This window comes from Lepisma saccharinum, chromosome 11 (assembly GCF_977018435.1).
Source record: "Lepisma saccharinum chromosome 11, izLepSacc3.1, whole genome shotgun sequence".
Taxonomy (NCBI): Eukaryota; Metazoa; Arthropoda; class Insecta; order Zygentoma; family Lepismatidae; genus Lepisma; species Lepisma saccharinum.
Window position 1 is genome coordinate 64,951,287 of NC_139239.1, and position 27,634 is coordinate 64,978,920.

At 36.3% G+C, this 27,634-nt stretch overlaps 2 protein-coding genes across 3 annotated transcripts; one reads left to right on the top strand and one right to left on the bottom strand.

The window, feature by feature from the left end:
* Positions 1–58: 58 nt before the first annotated feature.
* Positions 59–27,400, bottom strand: His2Av (Histone H2A variant). The gene is made up of 5 exons (XM_083131885.1): positions 27,269–27,400; positions 27,047–27,124; positions 26,733–26,846; positions 4,513–4,642; positions 59–672 (listed from the first exon to the last, which is right to left on the bottom strand). Exons 1-5 carry the CDS (start codon positions 27,269–27,271, stop codon positions 611–613), a joined length of 387 nt encoding a protein of 128 aa, XP_082988011.1. The 5' UTR covers positions 27,272–27,400; the 3' UTR covers positions 59–610.
* On the top strand, positions 20,932–25,503 carry LOC145994866 (uncharacterized). 2 transcript variants are annotated; one of them, XM_083131273.1, is made up of 3 exons: positions 20,932–21,108; positions 21,941–24,334; positions 24,812–25,503. In XM_083131273.1, the coding sequence occupies exons 2-3, from the start codon at positions 21,955–21,957 to the stop codon at positions 25,081–25,083; spliced, it is 2,652 nt and encodes an 883-aa protein (XP_082987399.1). In that variant the 5' UTR covers positions 20,932–21,108; positions 21,941–21,954; the 3' UTR covers positions 25,084–25,503. The 2 variants fall into 2 exon arrangements, with proteins under 2 accessions (XP_082987399.1, XP_082987400.1); XM_083131274.1 differs by lacking the exon at positions 20,932–21,108 and having other exon boundaries at positions 21,348–24,334.
* Positions 27,401–27,634: the final 234 nt, after the last annotated feature.

A 27,634-nucleotide genomic window follows, 5' to 3' on the forward strand; every position in this document is an offset into this window, starting at 1 on the left:
CATACTCATTTCCACAAAGGTAACAAAAACAAACCATGTTGGAAGTAAAACCAGCCTGTACTAAAAATGTAATTTTTTTATTAAGAAATTGAACTTGTATACTACACAACACACAAATAGTGCAGCCTACTCCTATTAGCATTCGAGAACAAAACTCTTGTAAGAAAAATTAAGAATACTTTACCACATTTGTCCGTAACATGTCCACACTAACACAACTTTTGTACTGAAGGTGTGGCATCGTATTCCAGAACAACACATGCAATATTAAAAATCTGGGCACTAAACATTCATTCATGAACAGCCGTTCTTCAATCTTCCTTTGGTGCCGTGAAAAGCCACAAGTTCCTGATAATTGAACTGCCACAGATCATGTTTATTATCGTTCAATTATCAAAATCTATTGTAAATGGACACAAATGATAGAAATCTAGATAAGGTTCCCTAGGGAGTTTGCCTGCATCATATAAATGTGCAGAAAGCTCATCACATACAATGCACAGACCTTATCCAATTAACTTCTTGACGCTCGTGAATGGTTTTTTTAAAAAAAAAAGTCTTATTAAGAGCCTGTAGATGTGATAATGCTCAACTGGGGTGATATTTGCAATTATGCTGGCTTCTGAGACCCTTTCTTGCCAATCAGAGATTTGTGGATATGTGGAATAACACCTGAAAAGAATACATAGCATCAAGACACATTCTAAATATTGAACACACTTGAAATTCAGACATCAAATCTTCATTTTGTAATACTGTAATGCATCATGCGAGAACCAGATGAACGTTAACTTCAATTTATCAAATATACTGGACAGGAAATAATATATTCTTAGGAATATGTCAGACTAAAAAGCCTGTAAATTGCAGATAATGGACTACTGTACCCCTACGGCTTAGAGGTGGAGATACATCAATCTGACTCCACAGATATTCAAAGAAAATACTTTAAACAAAAATGAAAACTGCATATTTTGGAATTATGTTTCTCTGGTTCTCATATGATTATTACTGAAAGTCAAATATTCACTATATCAATCCTAAAACTAATGGTTTGGCATACTCACTTGCTCTTGAACAAAATACCAATGCAGCAGTTAGCCCACAATATGATCCATCACAAAGATAGGATACAGAGCAGGGTTCGAAAACTGGACTTTTAGGCACCATTTGGCTAGTAATGTATAACATTTAGGTACCACTTGGAATTACCAACATTTGTCAATAGCAAAAGTCAAATACGGTATTAAGTAGTGTATAGGAAGAACACCCTGACTGTATATTTCTTCTCTCTAGGACCACACAGCAAAAATGAATATATTTAATGCAAACTGAATTCATTAAAAATAAGCCTTCAATTTCACTGCTACGTGCATTGAAAGCTGAACATTTTGGTCAACTCTCACTTCCATGCTTGAACATGTTGACATTGATTGGTGCTGTGAAGCTAGAAGCCACAGTCTGGAATAGAGAATAAAGTATTCTCTTGTTGTGCTCATGTATTTTATCTAATCACCAGCCATTCTCATGATCACAATTAAGCCAGAGAGCCAAGAGGTGACCAATTGAACATGACTATTACATTGTTGGCTAAAAAAATTAAATTAACACTGCTTTTTATCTTTTTCACCAACTATCTTGCATCAAAAATATCAAAGAAACTGCAAATTTTTCATGCCTATAGCCTTGATGGATATTTGCAATCACCAAAACATGTCAAACCAAACTAAAAATGACAGTAACACTTTGCAAGTGCTAATTTTGAACCTAGGTACAGAAGGTAAAGGATTATGGGTATAAAATTAAATGTGGAATTGTAATTACATCATTCTTAGTTTTCTAGAAAGTTCTTGAGCTGCTGCTGTTTCCAGCATGCACAAGTGTTTTAAATACTTGTTCCGTAGATTTTGAACTTAAATTTTCATTTTAAAAAATCAACAAAGTAAATATGACAATGACTCCTCCAGCAGCCTTGTCAGTGAAGGAACACATGCATCTCAAAAGGAGTGCTTGACCAAAGCAATTGTCTCCAACCAGTAATCTTCCTCTAGAGATCTGAGCGATTAGCTCTGACAAATGTTACCCTAATTTTAAAAAGCTAGCTAATTCAAAGGCAGGTTTAAAACCAAAGGCAGCAAGCAGAAGAAAATTATTTTTTGAAAATTTGAGAACTAATATGAAAGAAATTTGCACATTTTATGTAAGATTTGTTATGAATTAATAAGTGCTAAATCTAGACTTGGCATCAGGGGCGGTGCCAGGGGGAGCTTGCGTAGCCCCTACGTTCAACTGAAAACACTAACCCTTAGAGCGTCATATTGTGTTATGTCATCATATTGAGCGCCAAATGTTAGGTACTGAAGCAAGACAGTTATTATTGTATGCAACAGGCAAGCACTGAAAGAGGTGCCGATATACACACTTTTCTGTACTGGCGGCAGCTTCTATAAATATCAGTGGCAGGTTTTTTCTTTCGTCAGCATTGTTATGATTTTCTTTTGTTTCTTCAAGTGGTCTGTTCGTGGTTTTTGATAATTGCCTATAGTTTAATGTGAGTTACATTTTTCTTTTTTGCATTGTTGCACACAGGAGCAAAGATTTGAGCTGCTTTCAAGGTATTATTAAATCGTGCACGGGAAATAACTTAATGTGAGTTGTAACATTCAGATAATTTTTCTTAATACATTTCTATTGTTCACGTAACATGTCTATTAAACGTACCATTTCAGGCTTTTTCAAAAAATGTAAAGACTAGGCCCAATGTTCATGAAGAAATTTTACAGTTAGTCATTGGGATAGTGCGGCAGAACAGATTTTAACAGACTAAGTTGCTTTGTGCACTTTGCATTTTTTCCTTTAGGTGGAAGACTGGTACATACAATGTACTATGTACTTTGTACTTCCAGTGGTTACATTGAAAAGGTTCAAAAATTGTTTTAAATTCTGGGTGTGTCAGCACTTAAAAGGCTATTTTGCATCCGTCACATATACGGGATACAGCCCCTTACCATAACTAAAATAACTGTAATGCTGTTAACTAAAATATTAAAACATTCTGAGTTCGGTCAAAAGCTTTGACTGTAAAGGGGCACTCTGTCAGCACAGGACAAAACACATGACAACGCAAACAGTCCTACGAAGACTATATACTGGCTGTAGTAGTCCAGTGACGCCAGAGCCTCGTTAGTCTGCAAAATGCAGATAGGGTTGAGGTTGACAATTGGGTGTACTATGTGGAAGGATCGCCCCATATAGCCCATTGTGTTTTTAAAGGCAAGGATAATTAAATTTTGTATTTCACAATATAGTTCACTACACTTCACTTCAATAAAACTGCAACGTGCATCTGAATGTTTGCACTGTATGACCACTTTCTTGGAGTCGACTTAATACATATCAATGACGTCCAGGGGGAGGGGAAGAGGGCACAGCCTCCCTGGAAAATGAATGTGAATCTAAAGTTATATATGACACACATTTAATTTCAGTCAGTAATTTATGTTAATCAGTGGTGGCGATTACAGATGCAATTGTCCTCACTTTTTTGCTACTTTTGCCCCGCATTATGCTAAATCTTATCTACCAAAGGAAAGAAACTATCCTTTCTGTCCCTCCCAGTTTTTTTCAGCTTGCTCCGCAGTTTTGAAAGGTTGAATGCGTGTTTCAAGTTTTCCCTATTTTCAGCATCGCACCCCCTAAACTTCTTTCCACGCCCCCTCAGCACTCCTAGATAAATCCTGGCACCGCCGCTGCTTGCCATACAAATTATCCAGGTTTACTAGACATTTTTGTCCTAATTTATGATTCTTACATGCATTTAAACAAGATTTTTGGTGAAACATTTCGGACGAACACAAACTCACTTCATTAGAAAATTATTTGTAGTTCAAACCAAGTTAGGAGTTGTTAACATTCTATAATTGAGGAATATGGCAAATCGTTCATGTTCCAAAATATTATGTAGGGCACATCCAAGAAAAATGAAAATTAGGTGGCACTAACAATTTAGATATTATATGAAGGGCTCGGGTGTAAAATGTGGTAAATGACAGTCATTTTTGAGTTACAAATTAAAATGTGCCATCCTTCAATTTTAGAGTGAAATTGCCATGTCATACAATTTGCATTGGACTTCAGTGAAGCCTTCTGAAATTGGTAAACACAACAGGAATTATCAATTAACTACAGTGTAGCTCCTAATAACCTTTTTTCTTTATGAACTCAGAAATAACCAAATTGTCACCATCCCTTACACCCAAGACCCAATATATATATTTAGACCCAATAATAGGCTTGTCAGCTCACATCATCGAAGAGAGGTACATGATTAAAGAGAAACTTTTGAATTCACCACATTTGAAATTTAATCCAACCAAACAGACAGGTGGCTTCACTAATACTTAGATAAAGCCATCAGCAAACCACTGCTCATACTTCAACCTGACCAGACGTAACACCACGCAATAAGAAAACACTGTGGTAATCCACACCAATGGCAAAATAGAAAATTACCTCCTCCAGCAATGGTTGCCTTGATGAGGCTGTCCAATTCTTCATCTCCTCGGATAGCAAGCTGGAGATGGCGTGGAGTAATACGCTTCACCTTCAGATCTTTTGATGCATTTCCCGCCAACTCTAGGACCTGGGAAGATAAAATCAAAACATAGTGATGAACAAAGTTTGTATTCCGAGTTACGTATATGAAAACAGTAAAACAGTACACAGCTTTATAGGGTGGGCACCATAATGGATACACATAAAATTATTGAAACCATGATGAAAATGAAACTGCATATCTTCTACAATGTAATCTCTACTACATGCTCTTAGTAGGAATGTGGCTACAGAACTTAAAATGCAGGAAAATCTATAATCCCGGAACATAAAATCAAGGACAACTGTGTGTCAATTTAATCAGTGCGGGAAACCTGTCAACTAAATCCTGATCAAAAGATGCTGTGCAGCAAATTTCTCTCCATACAGCACAATCACAATAATATGTCAATTTTAACTAGGGATGGGACGATATGAAATTTTGGCCGATACCGATATAAAATTTACCGATACCGATATTCTACCGATCCGATATAAAATTAGAAATGGTCCTTGAAGTACATGAAAGGTTCATTGACCTTCTTAAAAATGTATGTTTCAAAGTGACTGCAGTGCAAGAGAAATTGCATATTTAGACATTTACTTTTTAAAAAAGTTGGGCATGGAGATTATCCATAAAAATTAAAACAAAATGGCAGAATTTTGCACTAAACTATCAGATATTTATCGATATATCGGATCGGTAAAATAATCGGTAATTTTACCGATAAACCGAAATGCCTATATCGGCCGATACCGATAGAGTACCGATTAATCGATCCCATCCCTAATTTTAACCAATGAAGAAAGTCAGAGCAAAATTGAATCAACCACAATTTCCACTAGCCTCACACGAAGACAAGACATTCAAGGCAACTTCTAAGTAATGTTCAACCACATATACCTCATTCACATTTTACCAAACAATATGAAATTCCCTTACATCAATGGCAGCCTCAAATTTAACCTAATTCAAAGGCTTCTCCCAACTGCAATAGGGGACATCTAATTAAACCAGGATGAGAAATTTGCATAGATGATGTGGCTTTTGAGAAGTTTGAGTCTCATTACAGTGTTAAGACCACCTTAGGCACAGATAGGTTGATCAGGATGGGACCTACAGTTTTAAGTGGGATCCTAACCACTCTTCTGAAGAAAATGGGGAACACAGAATTTACTGAGTATAGAATTGATACTACATTTGTTACGAACATCAACAGGCTACAATTGTCAAATATCACGTTCTATTTGAGTATTTTAATGCCAATCTGACATCTGTAGCTTAGTTTTAACACATCACGAACACACACACTGCACACAAAAAAAAAAACAAAAAAAAAAAAACACATGCACTGCGAAACTTGTTCATTTATATAATAACTAAATGTTGCAGCTTACACAAACAATTTCCAAGCATATAATATATACACATGTTAGAAAATAAGTGAAGGACAATTTTTAATCTATGTAACAAAGAATCCTGTTTTTTTGTGTTGCAGCCCATATCAGTCTACAGAAATATGTAAAAAATACTTTAAGACACATGATTTAAATTCCAAGCATGGTTAAAAATAGCTATACACAAATAACAGGATCATTATGCTAAACAAGAGTAACAATACTCCATTGCATGCAGAATTTGCAAGTATAAAATCGCACAGATATCCACAATTGGTATTGCAGTCCAGTGGTTCCCAAAGTGTGCACTACGGTACCCTGGATGGCTTACAGGGACACCGCGAAATGATCCAATATTTTCACTGATTTTTTTTTTTTTTTTTTTTTTTTTTTTTTTTTTTTTTTTTTTTTTTTTTTTTACACACAAAATGTTTCTGAATATGAAATGTGTATATTTTTAACTTAAGGCAATCAAACTAACCACATTAACTGAGCATTGCTAGTGTTAGATAGGCCTACATTCTGACTTGGGAGCCACAGAAAAAACTTGAAACACTAAAATGCACCGTGAAATGAAACAGTTGGGAACCCCAGTTAGGAAATTATGTTTGAACTACACCCTGAAATCCTGTCCAAAAACCCACTCACTCTTCTACTTATTCTTATAATACACAACACATGGACAAAAAGTAGTGAATCAAATAATCCAGAAGAAAAAGCAAATTGTTTCAGGTTCACTTATGATGCCCGTGTAAGACTTCCAATTATCAGAAGTGCCAAGAGCGAAATAGCACATCCATGCAACTGAAAATGCTTTGCTTAGACATTATAGAACAGGAGAATGTTCGTTGTTGCATTTTTGTATCTGCACACTGCATAGCTATGGCCAGTGTGTGTGTGTATAAGAAAGCAACCAAAGATGAACATTTCTTCTAAGGACACAGCCATGTGCATGAGAAGTAGTGTGAAAGAGGCTTTACAATGCATCAGGATTTAATTACCATTTGATCGGGATGACTTGTCATTCATATTAATCTTGCCATGCAGTCTGTGCATGTGTCGAGAGAGAACATGCAGGAGTTGTACGCCACGTCATTCACCTGTGTATTTATGTGGAACATTTAATTATATTTAGTGTTATTTACATTCATCGTGCTATTAAGTATAAGTAAGTCTCCATAAATGTTTCATTTGTACCAGAGTGAAACAAATATGCAAAACCACGCACCCAGGAACTTGGGAGCAGCAGGGAGTTTGCATGCACTACTCCGATATGCTGCACCCCTACACACAGTTGACAACAATTGAGCCACAATAATATCTCGCATATCTAGAAACTTGCATCCAGATAGGGAACTCTAGAAGTGAAATTCAGATTTCTTCCCCAGCTGGCTACACTACTGTTCATGCACTTATTTTGTTCCCCAAGAAGTTGTTTTATGCACAGAAAAGCTAATCGGGAAATATTCACCTTGTTAAAAACCACACAAAACAAACTTCATCGGAACCTCGGCTGCATGTTCATTGTCTCTTGACCAGCCCAGATGACAGATGGGAGTCAATGTACTGTTTTATTTGCTTCAAGAGGCATTTAACAAGAATGCTTCCGGCATGTGATATAATAGGTTTTATAATGTCTAGTATCAGCAGAGTGAATAAAAGTGAAGAGTAATAAAAAAAAGTTTTAGATTTTTAATTTAAATCAGATCTTTTCAAAAAAATACTATTAAAGTGAGAATTTTCTTTAGCACCATATAGATACATATTTCTTATAGAAAGGCTTTTTCTAACAAAAGGTCCTGTAAAATATTTGAAAAGTTTAATTTAAGGAAATACATTTGTAACTACATTTTTCTGTTTTTCGGATACTGTAAATATGAACCTACTATGAAAAGGTTTGTTGAATGTGTTAATGAAACTTAATAAATACAGTAACTTTTCTTCCAGTGAAAATAAAACATGCTGGATGTACTCTATAGGAACTTAAAATATTTGTTATAGTCTTCGTAGCTGAATTTTGGCAATTATTTTAATAATAGTTTGCAAAATATCAGCTGCCATGTTCATTTACAATTTAATAATGACACTATTTACAGTTTAACATGACTAGTATTTTGTATATCCTTCTACACAAAATGTGCTATTTTTGAATTTTATATCAGGAGAAATGTAAGCACGATTACATTACATTTCCTTTCATAGGGGCTTCACACTATCAGTTTCCTTTCTTAGAGCCTAAAATTATTTATTTAAAATGATTTAAATCTGATTTAAAAAAATCACCTGATTTAACCTTTAGCCACAGGACCTCTCGCGCACACCTGTATTCTCCTCCACGCTGGTGCATTTTCAAGCATGCACTTATCAAGTGGCAGTGGTACATTCTTACAACCGTGCGAAGTTTTGTTGAAATCAGACATACTTCTTGAGTAAAAAACAATAACCTTGCATAAAGTGGCAGCGTTGCCAGGTGCGGGACAATGTCTGGAATTTCGCTTCTAGAATCAGCCCTATGGACACTGGATGGACTAAATTTGGAGGGAAGCATGACAAAAGACCACTATGAGTATATGTAATGCACGTGCTGCAACTACGAAAAAACAAATTTTGCTGAATTATGGAAAATTCAGAATTTTGACCCTGGGCCTTTGTCCCCACGTCCCCCCTGAATCCTTATTTGACGTTGCTTTTTACTTTCTTGTTTGTAGAATTCGTTTCCCCCCCCCCCCCCAGAGATGCAGCAGTTACAAGTTAGAGCCACCCATAATATGGTGGTAACAAAATACTTTTTCAAACTTCGCTTGTTAATAGTAGTAACAATGGATGTATTGTTTTATAATTCAAATATGTCACACCTTCATATGTATATTAAAGATAAAAAAGACAGAACTGAAATATCGTGTGTAGTTTGAGAAATTGCACGGTAATTGCTGCTGCGCGCTGCTGATAGACCAGCCCGCGTTAACGCGATGGGTCAAGGAGACGAGTTTGCCACCCTTACGTCTGAGACATCTGGTGGTGAAACTTCCGAATTACTAGCAGCCACCAACGATAGTTTCGCGAGCGGGCCCAACGCAAGAGTTTGGCTTATTCCGCGATGGAATATAGTTCCCCGTTTCATTTGCATTTTCCTCCGTCGCTGCAGTTCTTCCTCTACAATTTACCCATTCTTAGTGCAGCACACGAAACGTAGATGTACTTTGGCCGTATGTTATGCGTTAGACTAGACAAGATGCGAAGGTTGTTCTACATTTCAATTTAATTTAGCGGGAAAAAAAATGAAAGGTGTAGTTGAATGTTCCCAAACTACTATAAGGAAGTGTTATACAGTGTTATCTGTGTACAATGTTGCCATTTGATTCCTTTTCTAAAATATAAGTTACTCACTCTGTATTTTACTTACAAATAGCGAAAAATAGTATACGCAAAAATAAAACTTTCACCCACAAAATACGAAACACGCGCCGACCCTCGTTCAAGCTCCCCTCCCCATCCTTCCGGGACTGTAAATTCCTTCCTCGCAGAACATTCAACCAACACCCTTCGACTGCTTTTGTTTTGATTTCTGTCTGTCCCCGAGGCTAGGTTGACCAGCGACTCAGGTTGGGTTGGAATTTCCTATGCGATTGTTTTGGTGATGGTTATTCCGTGTTGTTACCAATAAATTAAAAAAATCTGCATTTCAGGCCTCCTCCATAGCGTAGTGGATAACGCTGCCGCCTTGTGATCAAGGGGACCGGGTTCGATCCCAGGTGGGAACACATTATACAGTGGCTCGGAAACTCCACTGTACGCCAGTTCCGATTTGCCTATCTGAGCAACTAGTGAACCAAAAACTTCGTCGCTTTTCATGGCTAGGTTAAACGTTGAGCCGATGAAGCAGGGAATAGAACAAATGCACTAAAATATCCAAACCATGGCCATAATTCGAACCTAGAGCCTTTAGAACAGAAGTCAGTTCTGCACCACCCAGGTGGCAGCTTTGGAATAATACACTCCTTGGTGAAAATGTCGTCTGAGGTTCAATACCTGTTGAGTGGCTTATCTTTGGATAACACCTGCTCAGCGCAACGAGTCCAATTGTCTTTATCGTGCCGTGCCGACCTTCGTGGTCGAATGGTTAGCACAACGCGCTACGACGCCAGGATTCCCGGGTTCGAAATCCAGTCTTGGGTATGGATGTTTTTTGTGAGTGTCCTTTTATCAATTTCATAATATCATGTCACTCATTCTCATCTTCGCGATTAGCCAAAAGTGGCAGAAAAACGATGGAAAATAAACCAAATAAATCAATCAATCAAACTAATTGTCGCTGTTATTTGGCTTTCTTGGCGAAGCCTTCTCCTTTTCAATCCTCACGATGCTTGGCCAACACTGACATTTGCGACTCCCATTGGGTATAAAAGGCCAGACAGTTCACACCGAAAGCAACATTTGACTACCTGGGACTACATATGAATTAATCATTCATATCGCTATTAAAAATCGTAATAGAAATTATGTTTCAATCTGGAGAAAATAGATATAGAAATATATTAAAGGCACAAATAAATACAACGTCAAGGCAAAATCAAAATATCTCACCAGGAAATAGTGTTATTTTTACGAACATTATAAATTAACAGTATTTCAATAACCAAGAACAGTAAAATAATACTAGTAATATTAAATAATACAACCTCAGAAAGTGGAATATATCTGATTTTACTCTTTCACTCATTCTGTCTTTTATGCAACGCGTAGTTACTTTCCTACTTTTTGTTTGCAAGTCGGCTCGCAAATATGGCGGCGCTGCGAGAAACTCGTATATTGTGTTAAATCAATATCATTTTTTATTTGCAAATAATAAGATAAATGGTCTCGATCGCTCTACTAGGAGTTGAAACCTTTTAATAGGTAAGTCAATTCAAATATTTCTTTCCCATGAAAAATAATTTCGGCATAAATAAAAGTATGCTGAAATAAGTTCACGAGACACCAAATTCTATTCCCCCCTCCCCGGGGTCAGAAATCTCTGTCAATCAGTGGCGTGACGCAATATCCTAGCAAGGTCTATCTTCCAACGATAGAATCCGTCACTTCCCTCCCAGCTTTCTTCACCTGTTCAAAATGTTCCTACGCAAGTCAAGCTCCTATCACGTTTTACTGAACTACAGTTTGTAAGAAAATCAACAAAATGAGAAATCATCTTTTTAAATTTCGATTTCGGCTGAGGAAGCTATGATAGCCCAGAACCTACCGAAAAATGTTTCAACTATCCTTGAACCCAGCCCAAGAGAAATTACTGGTGACGCCACTGCTTATCTCCAGGGGGCGGTTGTTCCTCGAGAAAATAGGACCAACCGCCGCCCCCTCATTGAAAAAAATAATAAAATTTTGATTTGATTTATTTTACTTCGCTTCTTGTGCCACTTTTGGCTAATTTGCGAAGATGGGGATGAGTGATGGTATGATGAGATTGATGAATAGACATCACAAACGTCCAAGCCCAAGCCAGGATTTGAACTCGGGACCCCTGGCGTCGCAGCGCGATGTGCTAACCCCACCCCTTCATTGAGATAAGCAGTGACGTCACCAGTAATTTTTCTTTGGTTGGGCTCAATGGTGGTTGAAACATTTTTGTTGGGCTTTGTTTCAGTTGTCGTGGCCAAATTAGCGGTTAAATTTTCACGCAAATCAGGTGGCATCAGCGTGATATAGAAACGCGATTATCAATTTATACACATGTCCTCCTCACACACACACGAAAGAACGAACGGAAACTGAGACAGAACGGTAATTCTACAAATCGAGCATATGAATTGGTCGTTAAACTACAAGGAAAATGTACTAACTGAACTGCAGTAATATGAGTAAAACTCTTCGATAGCGAAATTTTTCATTTTATGCGCAAAATCTTCGACTTTAGCATATACAGATATCTCTCTGTAGTAAAGTGTGTACCCAGAATTTTTATTTCCTGCGGGGAGAGAATCTCTTGTCAATACTGATTTCTAGAGTGCCCTAAGAAAATAATAATAATATACTGTTGTTATTATCATACACAAGCAAATAGAACACGTTACTTCTAGTTTCAATTGTTACAGAGAAACGAAGCATTGATTCATACACAGAGCAGTAGGAGAAACATTACGTTTCATTTGACGTCACTTTCTTTCGATAGATTTTCAACGACTTGTTCAGAGATTATTGCACAATGCAGGGAGGGCTTTACTCAATTTCTTCTTCTTCTTCCTTTTTTCTAATCCCAGTCATCTAAAATTTATATTTTTGCATCGCTTCTACTTCACTATCCTTTCCAGTAGTAGTGACGATCTGCCATGTTCCAAATCTCATGTTGTGTCTTCTATGCAGATGATATTTCATGTATTACGAGTCCAACCTAGGGCCCTGTTACCTCGGGACAACTGGCCCTCCCAATATTTGTATCCCCTTATGAGGAGAATGGTAGCCGGGTTATAAACCCCCCCGCACTGGCTGTTTGGTTTGATTTGCTATATTTTACTTCGCTTTTTGTGCCACTTTTGGCTAATTTGCGAAGATGGGGATGAGTGGTGATGATATGATGAAATTGATGAATATACACTCACAAATATCCATGCCCAGGCCAGGATTCGAACCAGGGAACCCTGTCGTTGTAGCGCGATGTGCTAACCACATGGCTCCATGGGTTCTTATCCACTATTCGAAGCACCCCTTCGTACGTACTAAAGGGAGTTCCTCATCCGGCACTTGAGGGATAATTTGATTTTGTGCATTCTCACTTTATTATGATCTTTCAGGTACTAGATCGTTTCCGGTTGTTGGCGAATCGTTTGTTTTTCCAGTCCTAAGGGGTACAGGGAGGACATGAGGTGAAACTAAAAACATAATATTACGCAAATAGACGCATACTGATCAACACACACATATACAATCAACATACAAGGTAACTCTGGGTAAGATGACATATTTATGTTTGTTTAAAATGAAATGGGAAATGGGATAAACAAATATTATCACACTCAATATAGTGCGTGTTTAGTTAACTGTAAACTAGGAAAGTAATAATTAATTGTATTACAATTGTATTCGGCTCAATGTGAAAAGGTTAAGAAATGCAATGAAACTAAATGCGTGAAAACTTACATTTATCTTCGATAAGGGGATAGTGGAACAACATATGAAGTTTGCAATATCAGAAAGAGAGAGAAAGGAAATTGAACACTTTGTATTACAACGTATAAGACTCAGTATACAATGTAAATTAAATATATAGTAATACAAGAAGCATTGAAGCAAAAAAAAATGCTTTCGTTTAGAATTTTTTATAATATAAATGGTCCTTTCTGCAAATTTCGTGGAGCAATTTCTTACATTTAATTCATTGAATCCAATCACATTTTGGCCCCTTTTTATCGAAATAGAATCATTCGCATCTTCATTCTCATTGTCACCACTACTGATTATGAGATTATATAAATTTTAATTCTGTCGTTCACATAAAAGATGATGATGCGTTACATGTTAGTAGAGCTAGGCCAGACTGTCATTTGGGTATAATCGCACCACTAGTCAGCATGGGGGTCCACAGGATTCTTTCCAGGGAGGGGCAAACAAGGTAATTTTCTTTCCAGGTGGGAACAAAGGAGGCACATTTTTTCCCCATAATAGTTATGCCCCCTCGAAAAACAGTATTTCAGTCCGAAATTATTATGTTTCTTCAACTAATTTATAATAATGAACATGAATTACTGTAATTGAAATGAAATTATGTGTGAAATATATAAGTTTTAGGTGGACATTCATTTTCCAGGAGGGCGTGGCCCCCCTTGCCCCCTCCATTCCATAGGACCATGATAGTCAGTGTTCCACCTATTAGGACCATAGCATTTTTTTATCCAGTAAAATCCATTTGATTTGTCCGTGGTCCCCAAAAGTTTTATCAGCAGGTAAACTACTTTCCATTATTTTCACTCAGTCATTTCCGCTTCTAAATAATATTTTATTTTTAATTTTCATTATTTTTCATTTCTCAAACCCCACATTGAGTTAAACAGAATTTACTCGCTGTTATTCTTGAAAGGGACCTTACGCAGCCAATAGTTTCATAGAATTTAGTGATAATGAATATTTCTCAAATATTCAAGGAAACAAGAAAAAATAAGCAGATATCCGGATGTAAATAAAATAATGAAAACGTTATTGTTATTTCTATTTTGCTTACGTCGCTTTTGTAACTTTTGTGATATTTGCGACGATGATGATGAACGATGAAGCGATGGAACAAATACACATGCATATTTGCTTGGGATTCGAACCTACGACAATTTCTGTCATACATCCAGCATCGAGGTCAATTATTATCATCATTATTATTATGTCATGTGATCAACCAGCATAAATATGTAACAAAAGCTTGGACAAACATAAAATACACGAGTCAGTACATTTACATTTCGTACACGTAATATTTCCTTTTCAATGAAAAAGATAGGCCTGCTCCCAACAGAAGAAAGTTCCTTCCTGGCCTGGCTCTGGTAATCGACCATTCATTCCAAAGAAGGATTCTGAAATTCGACCTTGCCCTTTTGGCGGTGACAACACAGCTCTCTGAGGGAGGGTCGAGGAACGGTACAGTCCATTCCCCTCCGGCTATTTCGAGGGTATGGCGAACATAGATTTCGCGGATCTATGAATTTGCGTCCGGAATTGTTGGCGTGACAATTATACTTTCTTATATTATCTGCATTAGGAAAGTGATAAAAGACTGTTATACTGCTTTTGTTATCTCGCCAAATTTTCAAGTTAATTGCTCTCCTCTTTTTTCTTGCTAATAGAAACAATCCTCTTTCTTTCTTGGCAGTGACGTAATTTCTTATTTTATGTTGACAACACAACACTCGCGAGACTCGAAAAACGTTTAGCTAGCAGAAGCTGTCCAACTCGAATATCCCTCCGCCCGCTGGAAGTTCCAGGCGGTGTCGCAGATGGCAGCACAATTTGCCGTGATAAAAATACGTTGCAGGCTTGGAATGTTAATGTAATTGCAAAATAATACGCAATCTTGCCAATAACAAAAGTATAGCAATCGCAGCATAAATGTTTCCTCTTGTGAACTACGTAGTCGTTTTTTTAATATTCTTCTTGTGAAATAAGAAAATTAAGTGGAAAGACGAGAGAGCTGTATTTTGCGATTTATTACTATTTTGCGCTTAATGTAATTATACAATCTATAATATAGGTACGAGTACACACACGGACAAGTACGAAGAACAATGTCCTGCAAGCAGAATGTCGAAATTCCATTTCAGAGCTACACAATCACAGTAGCAATTTAACATGTAAATGAATGGGACGAATTTTCAAGATGGCGGCCGTAGTCTATCCCCTTAAGGGCTTCACATGTGGCGGTCGAATTTGACCATCAGGCAACTAGAGGTTAAATCACCAATTAAATCAATCCACCTTGAGTATCAGCCTATTTTTCAATGAAACTTTGCATGCTTGTAGGAATGTACAGCTACATACCACAAAGAATTTTTTTAAAAAAAATATTTTGTTCTACTTCTCCCTTAAACTTTCGCTATAGGGGAAAAAAACTAGAATTAGTGCTCAAGCTACATACAGGGTTCCCACGCAAACTCCAAATCCATTTTCCCTGAGATTTCCCTGAGTTTTCCAGAATCCTCATAATTTTTCCAGAGTATTGAATGCACAGTAAATGACTACTATAATTTTACAATGGCGTCCTCCATTTCCCCTCATAGCCATACCATCCTCACCTTCTTTATTACTGTTGCTTCTGATGCAAATAACAAAACTAGTTCAATAATAAAATACAATTACACTTCTTTGCATCTAATTAAGAACAAAGATGACCAGTTTTCTAGAACTTTAAACAACTCTCAAACAATTTCTAACATATCTGATATAGAACATTGAAATATTTTCACACTTTTCATACATGTTTATAAATGGATACGATATCAATTAATCTGTAATGCGTACAATAATAGTTAAGACAAACAAATTATTGGAATTTTTAAAACATAAAAATGAAGTGACAATTATTAGTACCGATTTAAAAAGGAATAATAAGTTACTGAGACTGAAATATAAAACAAGAAATGTACTTAAGGTCTGATACAGCAAATTAAGAAACTTTACTTCTCAGAAGCTTCACCTTTTTTTAATTGTTCTGAAATAGCCTTTTCTTCTTCTTGCATCTTTTGTTGTTTGGCTTGTAAAGGACGGATCTCACTTGCTTTACATTTCATTTATTTCCTTTTGTCTTTATTGTGATCACATTTCTTTCTCATCTTCGGCAATGCTTCTTCGTATCTAATACGTGCACCTTTAACACACTGGATCATATCTTTGCTTACTTCTACATTTGACACTCCTCCTACCACTTTCACTGCATCATAAACTTGCCGAATAGCCACAACAGACTCTTCTTTCAAGTTTTCTATTAAAACCTGCTTATTTACAGAAAACCCACTTTCCACATATGCATTGCCATGTGATAAAATCAAAACCAACTTAACAGTGCTCCAAAAAAATCCTAATCTAAGATGAAGAAGTGAGGAATGCTAGTACGTAATGGTAAGTTAGTGACAGTTGCAAGTGCAAGTGTGATGGGGGGTTAAGTATACACCATTCGACTGGCCTTCACCTCATGATATTAAATTTCTGGCATATCTGTTGAGAAAACTATTTCACTACATGATATTAATGTAGATCTGCTGGTCCTACAAGTAATTCCATTTTACACATATGTGAGCTTTTGAGGCATGTAAAAATTCACATGTCATGTCATGACTATAACAATAGTTGAACATGATCAAAAACTTAAAATATGAACAAGTATTTATGAACAGTACATTCATATATGGCACTAGTAAGTAAATATTTAAAATTCTGTTCTAAATGCAGTAAATACACAATCAACAATATTGTACACAAAAGATGGCAGAAAATAAATATTTCCCTAAACAGGACACTCCATTTTTATACTATTTTGTAAAAAAAGAAGGAAGAAAAAACTTAAAACTACTCCCTAATAAGGGAAATCAGATGAACACTGGTTAACTTTGGACATCAGGTTATCTTTATTATGCGTTTTCCACATCTTGAAATATACTTTACGTCATGTAAAAGATCGAATTCGGCTAATTAAATTTTATAAAGCACAAAATTTATGAGGGTATACATTTGGTCACCAGCCCTGGAATCACATTTAAAAACAAGAAACAGACAAACAAATAGATACGAGTTCCTTGCTGAAAAAGAAATGCTACAACAGCCTAAATTATCCACAGACAGGAGCATATTATAATCCCTCAGTTTTGCTTCATTGGGAACCATTAATCAATTACAAGATTTTCCCTGAGATTTGTATTTTTTTCAAATTCCCTGAGATTTCCAGGTTTTCCAGGTGTGTGGGAACCCTGTACATATTTATTGGTACATTATAGCATGTTTGAAAAGCGTGTACTTCAAATTTTCCGGCAGGATAGATACACACGCATGACACCATTCGTTAAAATTTAAACTAATACTCCTAGTGGAATAATATGATAGTCAAGAAAACATGCATTTTCTGCTTTGTAGGTGCAGGATGGAACATGTCAAGTGGCACATGAATGACATGTAAATCTGAACCTTAATAGAAAGCATTTAGGAACTTTAATGTTAAGAGAACCAAACTTGGTCTGGCTAACCAACTACAAAAGCATATATTAAAGTGTGTGTTAACAGAAGTAAATAGAATTCTGAACATGTTCAAATTGCATTCGTAGCATGATGAAATCTCAATAAAACAAAAGTTTTGGGCCAAAATACTTATCCTAACAGTAGCACATTACTTTGTTATCAGTTCCGAATATTTATTTTTCACAAGATTTACAGGAATATTAAGAAGTGCTTTAGAAAACTGGAGAAACTAATTTGTAGTTAAAAGCTTCACCAAGTATTAATTAACAGACACATGATTTTAAAAAAAAGTGGCTATAAAGAGCAACCCCGTGTGAAGCTCTTAACCCTATGTACTCCCCTCGAGAAGAATGATGATTTTGTTATTTAATAGACAGATCTTGAGGTTATGTAATATTAAATTGGTTCCAGCATGTGGAAAACAAATAAATTATGACCCACGTAAGTAAAATTCCGCCATCTCAGAGTACTTTCGCTGCTTTGGATTAGTAAAAACAGTTTGTATGTACACTAAAATAGCGAAGGAACATGCCGTAAAATGTTAGCTCCGAACTTAACTCCTAACCTAACAATATAAAATTATGACTGCTGTTGTGGAATGTTGTATAGGGTGCTACATTCATGTGCAAACCCTTTGAGCAGTAACGCATTTTCACAAGCTATATACTGAAAACATTCCCAAACCATGCAAAATATTTCAATTTCTTGAGGGGGTACAGAGGGTTAAGGGCACCCTTACGCATTAAAGCACATGGAGACAACTGTACACCATCTATGCATGTTACAGAAAATGACATGTCTAACAACAAACAACCACATGCACCTGCCTTTCCAATAATTTCCCATTCTTCCGTAAACCTAACAACAAACAGCATGTATCAACACTCCATACTAACTGTATGACTTTACAATACCGGACCCTTCTCCAATTTCGTCCATATTTCGCATACTGACTAATTTAGGGCTCCTAATCACGAATCTGCAGTTAAAATTTGGCACTCTCGTGTGGAACTTTCAAAAAAATTTGTAGAGGGTTGTGATTCTACAATACCAAAAAAAGGCATAATTTCGATAATTCTAATACTCACTAATTATGGAGTCCTGATGACATATCTGCAGTTAAGATTTCGTGGTCACGTATAGAAATTGTCAATCAACGTGTAGAAGTTTTAAAACAGCATTGTGAATTACCACGCTGATTGTCGAAACATAAAACGAAGAAGCCATGTTTTCTCATGTGAACAAGTGACGTTCGCAACTCCCTACGTTGCGTTCAGGTTGCTAAAGTGTTGTGCGATAAATGAGACTAGTTTTTCGTGTTCGGTACACAAGAAGGTTGATAAAGTGTTGTGCGATAAGTGAGACCTTCAGTTCATCAGTTGTTCATGCGAGGAAGATTGTGTCTTGAAGGAAGAAAGTAATGGTCATGTTTCCGTAAGTTTTGCTTTGGAAAAAGCCATTTCCTCTCATTTTTTTCATATTTGGCATACTTACTAATTGAGGCCTGCTAATGACGAATCTCAAGTTAAAATTTGTCGGAAATGTCTAGAAATTGCAAAATAATTGCAAACCATCGACGATAGCCCCACGAACCATTGACATGTAGTTAGGTTAGTTTTGGTTAGGCAAACGGTTAAAATTTCGTGTCGTAGTAGTTTCAGGATCTAGAAATTGCAAAATAATTGCGACCCATTGACGCCAGCCCCACGAACCATTGAAGTGTGGTTAGGTTAGGCATACACTTAAATTTTGGGGTCGTGGTAATATCAGGAATATATATTTAGTTCTTTAAGTATTCGAAACACAAAATCTTGCGATAATGAGCAATTGTGCATTGTCCGTTGCGACCACTGACCCCCTTATTTTGCAAGTTCCACACGCGAGCGCCAAATTTTAACTTCAGATTCATGATTAGGAGCCCTAAATTAGTGAGTGCGAAATATGAACGAAATTGGAGAAGGGTCTGGTAATCTCTGCATTCTGAAAACAAACAGCTTTCATACAATATCTTCCTAAACCATGAAAAATCTTTGTTACGATTAGATATAGCAGAAACACATTTCTTGAAATTTACAGAAAAGACTAGAAAGTACTTACAGAATTTAGTTCTTGTGGAGCTGGGAAAAGTGTTCTTTCGAATTGTGCAAGTTATTCGGCCTGTAAATAAGGTATTTTTCGACATTCACATCGAAGATGACGTGTGAGTGGGATTTCTTTTCCCAAATTTAATTTTCTGTGTGCCTAACCTAACCTTCTGTGAATGGTTTGTGGATTAAAAACAATCATTTTCCGGTTAATAAGTGTTCGTGTAACAACCACGTGGCAGTTTTACTAGATTACATGCGAGCTTTTTTTTTTTTTTTTTTAATTCAATTTTCGGTAAAATTTTCGTATCCGCGAAACTTATTTCTTCAATTTTACAGGAGAAAGTAATTACCGAACTGACTTTCCATACTGTTGAAAGGTCGTGGAAGTGTTTTTTCCCCATCGGTTAATTTACTTTGACAGTAAAACATGTATTTTTGAAGATTAACGTCTCTCCAATGCCTGTTGCCTCTATGTCCTTCCACTACGTGAATCAAATGTTGCATGCGTTCAATGATGTAACCCCCACTTACTGTTTCCAAGAACATGGCAATTTTAACGGTTTGCCTAACCTAACCTTCCCGTGCATGGTTCGTGGGGCAATTTATGAATGGTTCGTGGGGTTTTCGAACCAGAAAAATCCAAAATCAGCAACACAAAAGTAGGTATTTTTCGATTTCTCAGCCATATTGCGTGCAATGCAAGCAAAAATAAAAACAAGAATTACTCGATATGTCGAAATTTGAGATTATTTGAGTGAAAAAAAACGAAATGACACCTTCAAGTTGGGTAATTCTCCAAAAACCTAGCAATATCATGTCCAAGTATAATAACTCAAGAATGACTTGACTTAAAAAGTTTACTTTTCTTTTAATTTGTAGAAGCAGTTGACCTCTAGCCATCCCAATGTATACAAAAAGAAATAGTTAATTATTTTTTAATATAAAATATGTATAAGGGTCTAAAAGTCACTCTCCTGGTATGTCCGGATCTTTTGTTAAAACAAACTATACTCATTTAAAATGTTATCATTAACATTACATAAGTTTCATTAATATTATTCATTTTTACATAGTTGAAGGTATAAAAAAACTTTTTTTTTAAAATTTAATCATTTGACATGATCCTGTTACACCACTTCAAAGTGGGTCCGAAGTTTTCATGTCACTCTCCTGGCTCAAGGAATTTTTTAAATATTTACAGTGAAAGAAAAGGATTTTTTGGTTTGTTATCTGGCAACAATGTTTCTTTCAGCCATCTTGTTTGAGCTGTAGAGTACTGTGGAAGAGCTACTTGTCCTTGTGTTTTTATCAAATTGGGAAGTTCCAAATTCAGGTTCGTAACATATTTTGCTGTCATTCTCCTGGTTAACTTATTTATAACAAATAATAACCCAAATATTTTGAAATAACTATGATTATGTGCCATTAAGCAATGTCATCACCTGACAGAAATTTGTAATCTCAACTTTTGCCCTAGGCTTTGATTATTAGGCCTAATCCATCCAAATGTCACACTCCTGGCTGTCACACTCCTGGCAATAATATCACACTCCTGGTATATCAGCCAGGAGAGTGACACTTATCACATGAAGGGAACAAATTCGGATCAATTTCATTGTGTACATTCGATTTGTAAGCCTATACAGCTGCTGTGCACTATCACAGAGTAATGGAGCTTTTACATCAGGCCCAAGTTCTGAATTTTACAATTTTTATCAGGCCATTTTTACTTACCCAATATTGATCCTATAAAATACATAAAAATATACTTTTGAGCACTGAGCTGGGTGACCATTCAGCAATTCTTAAATAGTGCAGCCTACATTTATATAGGCTAACTTTTTCAATTGTTTCTATGTGTTAGCATTTTGGCCACAAACTATAATCAAAATTACATTTTAAGATAGCACAAAAAAAAAATTATCATTAAATTGAATCTGGCCATAGGCTATTTCAATATTGCACTGCAGGGTATATTTAAAACCTAGAAAAAACCCATACCTAAAGAGATTTTTAACTAAACCTAAATTACATTTTTAATTACCTTTATTGGACAATTTATGCAATTTGGAACACACTGAATTATTCAGTTTGATTTAATTAAATAAAAATAATATTAAAATAAAGCCATCAAATTTGACATCAGTTTAAATAATTTCTTTCAGAGTCATCACTAATAATGGCAGGAAAGAAAAAAAAGACAACACAGTCTAGAGAGGAGAGGCTAATGAAAAAGAGAGAAGCTGAAAGGAAAAGGTACGAGAGATTGAAAAATGACCCACAAAAATTGGAAATTGAGAAGGCCAAGTGGAAAACAAAATATGAATCAAGAAAAAACAAGGGAACAGTGAAACTAATTACACAACAATCAACAAGAGACCAAAGGGCTACAAGGCAACAGTGGAGAGTGCGCCAAAAGAAACACAGAATGAAAAGCAAAATTCAACAGCAAACAAACCAGTTTGTAGAGAATAACACACCCTCTGATAGTGACCCTGATGATCCAAGTCAAGAACTTGATCAATTAGTAAATGGAGAACCTGTTTCACTATCACCAGAAAGTAGGCAGGCTACTCCGGATCCAAACACAAACCTCACCAATGGAAGTCCTCGAATCCAAATTGTTACTCGTGCCTCAAGTAGCATAACTCCAGACACAAATAAGTTCAGCGATGCATCTTTATATGTCATGTCGAAAAACTCCGATGGCAGGATAGCTGAAACAAGGAAACGAAAGCGTCGTAATGATGTACGGAAATCGAGAGAACTGAAAAGGCTGAAGCTGGATTTAGATGCATGTGAGAAAAGAGCTGAAAAATATCGGAAGCGTTATGAAAGGCTGTTGAAGAAAGAAATTGAACAGAAAAGAAGACTGAATAAGGAAGAACAGATGACACCTCGCACAAAAGTTAAACATTTTCTCCAAGGCAGAACTGTTGATGAAGATGTAAGACGAGAACTGTTCACAGGAGAAGTCATTAAGTCACAAATAGCTCACACATTCAAATCCATCAATTCTTACAAGACCAAAACAATCCTGAAGGAGTCTCTGAGTGGAAAGATAATAAAAAAGTATAGGATGCAAAAAGCATTGCCGTTTATCCGAATTCGTACTGTGGTTGCCCACAATGAGAATAAATTGAAGCAAAGGATCAGGGAAAAAGTTGACCATTTCTTTCATGATGATGAAAATACCACCGTCAGCCCTGGAAAAAAAGATTTCATTACCAGAAATAAAATTAAAAAGCAGAAAAGATACCTCAATAATACAATGAACGAGCTGCATAAACGATTTAGAAGACAGAACCCTGGTGTTTCTATAAGTTATTCATTTTATTGTAAATTACGTCCGTTCTGGGTTGTCAAACCAAGTCTTAAGGGCAGAGACACATGTTTGTGTAGAGTACATCACAACATGGAAATGCTAGTCGATAAACTGAACAAGAGTAAGGTGATTGATGCACAGAACCCAGAAGAATTGGCTGAAATTTTGTGTTGTGAGAAAAATCGCGAGGCTTGCCTGTTGAGAAAATGTAATGACTGCAACGAAAACACGATTCCTTACAATGACTTCAATGTAAATGATACTTTCACATACCAGAAGTGGATGTTGCATAAAGAAAAACGTAAAATCAAAGACCAAGAGAAAACTGTTCAGATTATCAAAAAGGATGCAATAACAAGTACTATTGGAAAAGCCATTGATGATTTGGAAATGTCTATTAAGAAGTTCATGATCCACATTGCAAACATTAGACATCAGCACCAGTATTTAAGAAAGCTTAAAGAAAATCTGAGTTGTGAGGAAGCATTAATTCACATAGATTTTAGTGAAAACTATGCACTTAAGTATGCTAAAGAAGTCCAGTCAATGCATTTTGGTGCTTCAAGGAATGAAATTACGCTTCATACTGGTGTAGCATACCACATGACTGAGGACAACACTTCAATAAAACCAGTTTCTTTTTGCACACTGTCAGAAAGCCCTCGCCATGATCCATCTGCAATTTGGGCACACCTTGAGCCTATTTTGACAGACGTGCTACAAGATAAAAGAATTACAGCTCTCCATTTCTTGTCCGACTCACCATCCACTCAGTACCGAAACAAAAAGAACTTTTACCTACTTGAAAAATACCTACAAGAGAAATTCCCCAGGATCAAAAAGGCAATTTGGAACTTCACAGAAGCTGGTCATGGAAAAGGTGCCCCTGATGGGATAGGTGGCTGCCTGAAACGTACAGCGGATAACATGGTTTCCTTGGGATATGATGTTAACAACATCATTATTCTTGAGAAAATTTGGAAAGAAAACTGTCCAAACATCAAATTGTGGGTTGTTGAGGAGGACATCATATTGAGGGTTGATTCATTTTTGTCATCTGCGGGCGATTTAAAAGCTGTGAAAGGAACAATGAAGGTTCACCAGGTCACAGCTGCACTTGGAGAGACTGACACAAAGATGAACTACAGGACCCTAAGCTGTGAAGAATGCAAGGCTGACAAAAACTGTGAGCATTATGGAATCTTTGTTTCAAACTCAACTCATCTGACACAAGGTAAGAAAATTTCTTTGATTTTATTTGACTAAGTTTAGTCCACATTGTATGTTCGACAATTTTTTTTTTTAAATTTTTCATCTACAATTTATAGTAGATTTTGTAGTATACCTACAATTTTAGTTTTTGATATAAGCATAAGTAGGCCTACATAAATCTAATACCGGTACCTACTGTATGTTAAAAGTAAAATAAATTAAATTGTCTTGATTTCTCAAATTGTTAGTAGACAAAGGATTAAAAGATATAAAGAACAATGCATACTTTAATCATAGAATAAGATAAATAAACTATATATAAATGAAAAATAGTAGAACTCTAAGTGGGCTATATAATGAGGTCAGCAGTTAAAGGCCAAATTTAATTTCAAATTATTTAATTTTTGCAATAATTTAAAGTAGCCCTGCTACTAACATTCACACATTAAAAGTTATCATTATATAGTAAATTATATGTTAGATTTTATTTTAATTTCAGCCCAGCTGATGCAGACTTACAATATAGGAGAATGGGTCATATTTCACTATGAAAACCTGATATTCCCTGGAGAAATAATTGAACTTGGACCAGGGAAACTTTTCATCAATGCCATGGAACCAAGCAATTCCAAAAGAACATCCTGGTCTTGGCCGAAAACTAAAGACATCCATGACTACCCCATCGAAGATGTCATAAAAAAAATTAACCCTCCAACACCCATTGGAAGCAGCCATAGAGTTGCAAATTTCTGCTTCCTGGACAGTTTTTAGGCTAAACCAATACCTTGTTTTTTGGCCGCTCCATATAAAGCTTTCGTTGTGTTTTATATTTTTGGCTCAGCTTCAAGTTATGGCTGATCTAGAGGCTTTACTTTATCTTTCAACAGCTGTATTCAATTTTATAATTTAGTAAATAATAATTTTTCTATTTTCCTGGAATGTGTGTGTGTTTTTTGGGGTAATATTTTAGCTAAGCTACAACAGTACTAATTATGTCACTCTCCTGGTATCATCCGTCACTCTCCTGGTGGCTGAAATTTAAATGCCTTGTTTCAACCACTTTGGAGCATGAAGGTGTATTCCCCTTATTTTTCCCTTGTTTATGATCTCATGTAGAGTAAGTGTGATTTTTTTCAGATTTTTTAGAACAGTTTTGAAATTCGCAAATTTTTGCTTTCAAAATGTTCACTTTTTGGAGAATCACCCAGTTACACAATCTGAACCTTTACCATGGTATTTCACAAATGGATAGTTATCCAAAATTTCACTCAACCCTCAAACACCCTGTAGGATACATGTATATGACACTAAATGAGAAAGCCCTCTTGTCAAAACAAATGTTCTGCACATCCAGACCTAGAAGCCAAAGTTTAACATTATATAAAAAATTAATTCTCACTCATTTACACTCTTTCACATGTTTCCATATTATCCAGCTTCAGCATGTAGCATATCATCTAGAACATTCAAGTGTATGATAACCTAAGAATCAAACTGGGATCCAATGTGCAAGATGCCATCAAATGTCCTACACAGTTATTGAAATGGTTGTCATGGAATTTTGAATTTATCATTTGAAGTGCATGTTCTATGCAGACAGTATGCCTTCATATACTAGTTTCTTTGCTTTACAAACTACTATTATTCCCAAACACTGATTCAGAAACCTCCAGCTGTTAAAAGTAAATGAAATCTTGATCAACTCCTACCATAAAATAATGCGTGATCACTAAATGAGTGTACGGAACGGTGCTGGTTAAGAACCTTCATGTGGGATTCTGAAATTTAAACACACAACTAGTGTTTAGGCCCCAACAAATGTTTCGTCAATCAACCTCCGAAATAAAATCAATGCTATGTAAACAAGTTACGAATCTGTATAATTACGTATCACCCATTTTTAATATTGTAATACCCGCCGTTGTGCACTATTTAAAAAGTCGTACTTAAAATAAGAATACCTGGTATGGCAAATTTTTTTAAAAAAGGAAGCCTATTCTAGGTTAAACCGTCAAAAGCGGGTTCCCAAACTGAAACCTGTGCGTCATTCAAATTTGAATCATGAAAATATTCAACTTGTTGGTCATAATCATTGTCAGTTTCAACAACACACACAAAGCTTTAATACACTCCCTCTTCCCCGGCCCCCTTTCGTGCTTAGTTCCGCTCCATGATTTCCCGCCGTAGTTTAAACTAACGATATTATACATACGTTTACAGAAAAAAGTCTCCCTTCCCCCACACTGACAGCACAGTACACTTATATAGTAAAAGCCAGCAGTATGTTTTTATGACGTAGGAACTCCAACTTCTCGCACAACTTTTTCCGAAGTATTGCGATTTTATCACATTTATCGTAAGGTATTGAAACCAGAGGCACACAAGGCAGCCATTTTGATTTCACTTGAAAATTCGCTTACCTCTGCTGTTAAATATTCCAAAATCGCTGCACTGTATACAGCTGCTGTAGCTCCCACACGCCCATGGCTTGTCGTCCTATTTTTTAAGTGTCTGTGAATTCTTCCTACAGGGAACTGGAAAGAAAAAAACACTGTGGTTACAAGTCTATGAATTGCAATTTCCGTTTCTAGTGTTCATTTCAAATATTAATTTAAGACATTATATTCAACGCAAATATTTTCGCCAAGCCAACCGTAAAATAGTGTACAAAGAAAATACAAAATTTCATGATTAAATAAAGTTTAAAAATACATTAAAATGATTTTTTTCTCACCTGTAAACCAGCTCTCGCCGACCGGGACACTGCCTTGGCTTTAGCCTTTCCGGAATCCTTGCCCGCTTTACCTCCAGCCTAAAAAACATCGAAATATATGGTCAAATTTACAGCTAGGACCACCAAATTTCGTCAGACAAAACATGAACATGTACAGAACAAGAATATGATATTGATTTTAATAGATGACAAATATTTACCACAAAAACTTCAGATACTCACCATTGTCTACGTGTATCTTTCCAAGCAAGCAACCAACGCTCTGCGTACCCGCCAAACAAAGTGATTCGATGAAAGTATGAACGGTAGCACGTGACCAACTCAGCCAATCACAAACAACCCTCTTTAAAATTCTTGGCGCGGGAAGCCTGCCATCTATTGATCAACATGTTTGTTACGTGAGCTGCGCGTTCTTGTTTAGCGTTGGAGTGGAAAGCAGGAAGGGGAAGGGAGAAGAGAAGCTACAGTTAATTACGGGAATGCAGGAAAAGGAAGGAAAACGAGAAAGTAGCATAATATTAATGCCATGCATTCTGCTCAGCGTTGTTAGTTGCTGCAAACTAATTCGTTTCATTACTGCTTTCACAG